The sequence below is a fragment of the Tursiops truncatus genome, chromosome 9, assembly GCF_011762595.2.
Source record: "Tursiops truncatus isolate mTurTru1 chromosome 9, mTurTru1.mat.Y, whole genome shotgun sequence".
Taxonomy (NCBI): Eukaryota; Metazoa; Chordata; class Mammalia; order Artiodactyla; family Delphinidae; genus Tursiops; species Tursiops truncatus.
Genome location: NC_047042.1, coordinates 86,810,056 through 86,816,055, shown reverse-complemented (window position 1 = coordinate 86,816,055; position 6,000 = coordinate 86,810,056). Strand labels below are relative to the sequence as shown.

Below are 6,000 nucleotides of genomic sequence, written 5' to 3'. Positions count from 1 at the left end.
CCCCCTGCAATGAAGAAGTGCAAAGATTTTTCCTATAACATCTGCATCACGGAATTTAATATAAATAAAATGATTTGATGTCCCACTTTATACGATTACACAAAACGTATAAATATTGCAACTGTATAAGGATGACATGGGTTGATGAAACTTAATACCCAAACTGTGATACAGAAATTCATTCAGAATTCCCAGCTGGCCAAAAAATATTAGGCTTTTGGAAATAACCAGCTGACCAAACGTTAGAGCGGAGTGAAGGCATGAAGCTTGATAAACAGATCATTTTGCTTACTTACCCACTTCCTGCCAACCTGCCTATAAACCTTCATTACTGAGAAAGCAAAACTAATAGTTCACCCCTTTGCCTCAGCCATTTCGGCTATGCCAGTACACCAGGTCTCCCCCAAAAGCTTCCGTTCTCAAGTGCCTTGCATTCCCAGATAAGCCTGAAGGCATGAATTACAGCGACATCCATAAACCTTTGCATCCTGAGATAAGCGATGAAAAACAGACCATCCTGCTTTTCCTTATAAATATAGCTTTTTATTGAAACTGCCCCAAATGTATTCAGCATCAGTATTGTGTGCCCTCTAGTCATCTGAGGTACAAATACTGCCTTCTCTCTATATTCTGGAAGCCCAGTTCTTCCTGAAACTGTAGTCTCGTGCAAAAAAAAAAAAAAGCAAGTAGAACACATCTCTCAAATTGTTTGAACTGGACTTCCCTGGTGGTGCAGTGGTTAAGAATCCGCCTGCCAGTGCAGGGGACACGGGTTGAGCCCTGGTCTGGGAAGATCCCACGTGCTGCGGAGCAACTAAGCCCGTGCGCCTCAACTACTGAGCCTGTGCTCTAGAGCCCACGAGCCACAACTACTGAAGCCCACGCGCCTAGAGCCCGTGCTCCTCAACAGAGAAGCCACCGCAATGAGAAGCCCACGCACAGCAACGAAGAGTAGACCCCGCTCGCCGCAACTAGAGAAAGCCCGTGCGCAGGAATGAAGACCCAACGCAGCCAAAAATAAATAAATGTATTAAAAAAATTTTCTGACTTTTCCTTTGATGATATTATATTTATTAGACAACAAGATTTAATCTAAACTGGGATGTTGATGACAACAGAAGGAATAAAAATGTGGACATCCTTAGCCACCGTGACTCCTCAGATAACATGATTTTGAAATAAATAATGAAGTGAAAACTCCCAAGGCCAAATCCCATCAATTGAAGCCCAGCAAAAGGCGCGCCGTCATTAAAAACAGTAGCAGTCAGGGTCTTTGATGCTGCCCTGTGCCTCCTGGCCCAGATGTTCTGGAGATTTGCGTGTGTGTATATTGTGTGGGGGGCGCTGCCTGGCGGGGGGTTGTTAGAAGGCTAGGAGACATACGGTGTCCCTCAGGAGGGTGGGTCTCTGGGGGATGTGTCTGTTGCGGGTGATGAGGAAAACCCCCATCCACCATAATCAGAAGACATTTATGTCATATATTCTATAAGTTAAAGACCCAGCAATAAATATCCTTTGACTTTACTCCTCAATGTCATACTGTGTTCTTTGGGACAAATACTGTGACTCCTTTCCTTTTACTATCTATCTATATTATATCTACATAGATAGACACCTGAGTCTCCCGTCAGGTACGCCATACTTTATCTTGTTTACTGTGACTCACTCTGTTTTCATAATGTATATTTGAATCACTTTTCAGATATATACTATGAGTTTGTTTACTTGTGTGTACAAGGGCCTCCCTCTGTGGATCCCAAAAACATTTCTGGAAGGATGTAAGGTTGGGAGAAATCTTGCACTGTACTAGTGTATGTAAACAACCTTGTTCCACTGATTTGTTAAGAATTGAGATGAGTGGTCCCCAGCTTCTGGAGGTGATACTCCTTTCACCGCTTCCTGCCTGTGGATTTCTTAATAAACAGCAATAATCATACCTCAGAGACCTCCAGATCTGTGATCTTACTTCCACAAGAGTACAAGAGTCTCTGCAGGTAAGTGACTGTGTATATGGGCTTAAGAAGGGTTTCACGCGTCTGTGGGCACATGGGGGGATGATCTTTGTTTTTGGGGAGGGTGTGGAGTGTATATGGAAGCATGTGCTAGTCTATGTGTACCTGTCAGAGTGGAGGGTGTGACTGTCCACAGCAGGCATGCTGGGGTGGGGTGTGCCCGGGCTGTCTGTCAAGGGTACTGTGACTTGGGAGGGGCAGGCTGGCTAGGGGAACGTGCATGGAGAGGGGCTCTGTGTACAGAGGCTGAGTGTGTGGGCGTGTTGGCTCACCTGACAATGTGTCACGAGTTTCTAATCTCTAGGTTTGTCTCTCTTCACGAAACAGCCTCAAGCTCACTTGAAAGAAAAGAAGATTTGAAGCAAAATCAAGTTGATATGATGATGCCCTTTACAGTGAAGTAATATGTTAGCAGAAGCAGGAAAAATGAGTACTTCTCAAACACACAAGCACTCTCATAGAGGGAGTAAAACTAGAAGACTAAATATAGTACAAAAGTACAGTGATTTCTCAGACTAGGAAATGAACCAGACTTACTTGATTACAGATATGATAAGGTATGAAACATCAGAGGAGCACATGGGCACTGAGAACGGTGGAACTAAATCAAGAAAAAATGCCCCAGACTCTAACAAGAAATTAACATCAATTTGGAACTAGCTGTCTTTCAACCCAAAGAGTCTTAAGAGAATGCTTCTTACTAATATCAAGATAACTCCTCAGGTTTCTCTGAACGGCTTTTAGAAATATAAAAGTCTCAGAGTACCCTTGGTACATAAAACCGAACTTCTAAACATAGCCCTGAGAGAAACTCATAAAGAATTTCCAAGATGTTCTTTTGACAAGATTAAAGGGAAATGGCCTAGGATTATAGGGTTTTTTCACTTGGTTTCTCTGTGAATGCAAGAGAAAATACGCACCATGTGTAAAGCTGGTCATTCAAAATTAAACTCGTGGCAACTGCAGAGCCTATGCTTAATGCTCCACAGTTATGAGCACTGAGGTATAAGCCAGGTCTATTATTTGGGGATGGGGCAGAAAAAGAATGGAGGATGGAGAAGGGGAGGGAGGGGAGGAGGGATGTAGCTGTAAGAGTATCACTGGTTAGATGGTAATCTTCAAAAGCAGAAGCATAGACTAGTCCTTAATCCCATCCTTCAGGAAGCTTCAGGGGAAAAAAAAAGAGTTGTGTAGGATTCATTTGGTGATAGAAAAAAATGATAATACAACAAAAGTAAGGCCCAAGGTGAAGAGAAATAAAAGGCTTACAGATCCATCGGAGTGATGAAGATATGAGATTTCTTTCTGTTTAACTGAAGTCATGGGAAATAAGGTCGCCAGAGCTCCAATGAAATGGACAAGGGCAGGGTAGTTATCCTCACCTAGGAAAGACACAGACCTCAAAGAAATGAGGAAACTTCTCCTGTCTACTGTCGAGAGCTTCCACATGCATTAATGACCTCCAGGACTTAGGACTTCTCACACAGCGATGTTATGGTGGAAGGTCAAGTCTGTGTATGTGTCCAGGAAGACCAAACTGGCTGGGACTCACCAGTGTGAAATGGTGTTTAGGGTCACAACAATTAGAAAGCACCAGTGATACCAACAGAGGGAGTGGTCTCGGGACAGAACACGCCAACCCCCATCCCCCTGTAAGTGCTCCATTCCAAGCTTGCTGCATCACATCAAGTCTCGGGAATTGTTTATCTTGAGTCAAATCTGATCAATAGAGCAGCACCTGATACACACAGATCTCAAGATCTTTTCGTGGTGCTTTCTTCCATTTCTCTAAACGTCTATTTATTCAGTGTCATTGGAAATTTACAATATTTTCTCCAAGATCATAAAATAAAGCAGCCTGTGAACAATGATGTATCAAATGGTTTAAGAAAAAAACCAACTCAATAAGAACACATCTCTCAGGAAAAAGACAAATATAATTCTCTTTCTTAACACTATTTCCTAGTATTTCTACCACAGAACATACATTTCTTGTGCATTAAATATAAAGAGCAGTCCTTACCATGTTTAGCATTTCATCAAAAACTGCTTGAGAGAATAAAATGATAATCAACGCGATCCCCTTTCTCCAAAGTACGGCCGTCTTGTGGTGTGACAGGCCCTGAAAACAGAATGCAGAGAACTTCGTCTCTTTCTTTTAGTTTGAAATTCAAAATGGAAAAGGTTCTGGTGTAAAGTATGTTTTCAAAAATTAAAATTGATCCACGAAACATAAAGTAACGTTATTCTGAAAAACCCTGAGCTCTGCAGTGCTAGACTACATTCACTTGCTGTACTTCATAGGGATTATAAAAACTTTTAGATTATCGACACCAAATTTTCACTCATTGTTCTTTATCACCTTCTGAATCACCACCTCTGACATCACATCATAATACTTTAAGAAGTATAACAGTATTTATTACCCATACACTTTCCACCCAGTGCTTTCATGCTCTCTCTGGACTATGGGCTTTTCTGTAACGCTTCCCACCCCGCTCCTCTGCCAGGTTAGCCCACTTGTCTTCAGGACTCAATTTAAGGGTCACCCCCAAAAGGCCTTTCCTGACCACCTGTGGATGGGTTCTGCACCTCTTCTTTATCCACCCTGAGCCTCAGTGCCTGCCACCAGCTCCTCCCAGCCCCCTATTCAGGACCCCATCTCCTCTGCTGCTTGAGGGCAGAGACCAGCTCATTCCTTATTCCTGCCACACTTATCAGTACTATGTACGAACCTCCCACAGGAAGCCATGATTCCAAAGCTGAATGGCATTCTCAGCTCAACCAAAGAGGCCTTTTCTGCCCCACTACCTGAATAGCATCCCTACCCCAGCCCACCACGCCCCCAATTACTCTCCATCACCCAAACTGCCTTCTCTTATCTGTTTTTTCCTATCTTCTCCAGCAGGACATACAAATCATGAGGAGAGGACTTTATCTTGTTGATCTTATCTGCCACTGCATTCCCAATGCCTGGCCCACAGTAGGCATTTACTAAAGATTTGTAACATGAATGAATTAATCGAACATGTGAAGTGGATGGCAGCTGTGATGAGCTCCATTTTAAGATGACTATAAAAATGACTTGCCCGAGGCCACAGAGCAGGCCAGTATCGGTCCCAGAACTAGACTATGGGGCTCCCATCTAGACCAGGACTGTTGATTTCAGACCATGCTGACTTCCCAATGTTAAGTTCTGGGAACGCAAACTGATTTTTAGATTATCCTATGGTTTTAAAACAGGAGATGCAAGTAGCTAGACACTTGACATGCTATTTCATTGACTCCTCGCAAAAAGACATGAGGTAGGTGCTACTGTTGTTATTTTACAGATGATGAGACTGAGGCACAGCAGTAAAGTAACGTGACTAAGTAACAACCACAGGATGACACCAAAGTCAAGTCCTTTTAGTATCACACTAAGAGGGTAAACTCACAACCTCAAAATCTTCTCCACTTCAAAGTCAAAGACAGACAAACTTTTCTAATTCATACCGCTGTTCCCCTTCCTTAAAATCAAGAATTAGCTATACTATAAAATTAAAGGTCTTAACATTACATTTAAATTGTATACACAGGAAAGAGCACATTTTAAGAGAAGGCTGTCAAAACACCATGACGTTTGTTGTGCTGTTTGCATGCACTGGAATTTCTTTATACCCCTTGGCAGGGACCTGAGACCTTCTGTCTACTGGTGTCCATGACAGTCAGGACAGATAACTCGCTGACTTGGCATCCTGTACCACACACCCTTAGCATAGCCTATACACACTGCACTGCATTTGCATTTTCCAACAAAGGAATTGAGTAGCAGGGATTTTTTCAGAATTTCTAAAAGGAAGACAAAGCAAAGAAGCAATCTGAAGCTTCTAGGCAGGTAAATAAAGAGATGGCTTCACTGACACGGAGAAAGCTAGGACAGAACCAGCATCCACTACGGAACTTTCTATCAAGAAGGACCTAAGATGACCTGCGGTTTTTTGAATCT

The 6,000-nt window shown here is 42.7% G+C and overlaps 1 protein-coding gene across 1 annotated transcript in view; it reads right to left on the bottom strand.

Moving 5' to 3' along the window:
- The window catches only part of LOC101338287 (leucine-rich repeat and guanylate kinase domain-containing protein), a 126,573-nt gene that overhangs the window by 52,704 nt on the left and 67,869 nt on the right, over positions 1–6,000 (bottom strand). Inside the window, 2 exon segments of the mRNA XM_033863285.2 lie at positions 4,060–4,096; positions 4,098–4,134. Coding sequence (XP_033719176.1) covers positions 4,060–4,096; positions 4,098–4,134 — 74 coding nt within the window.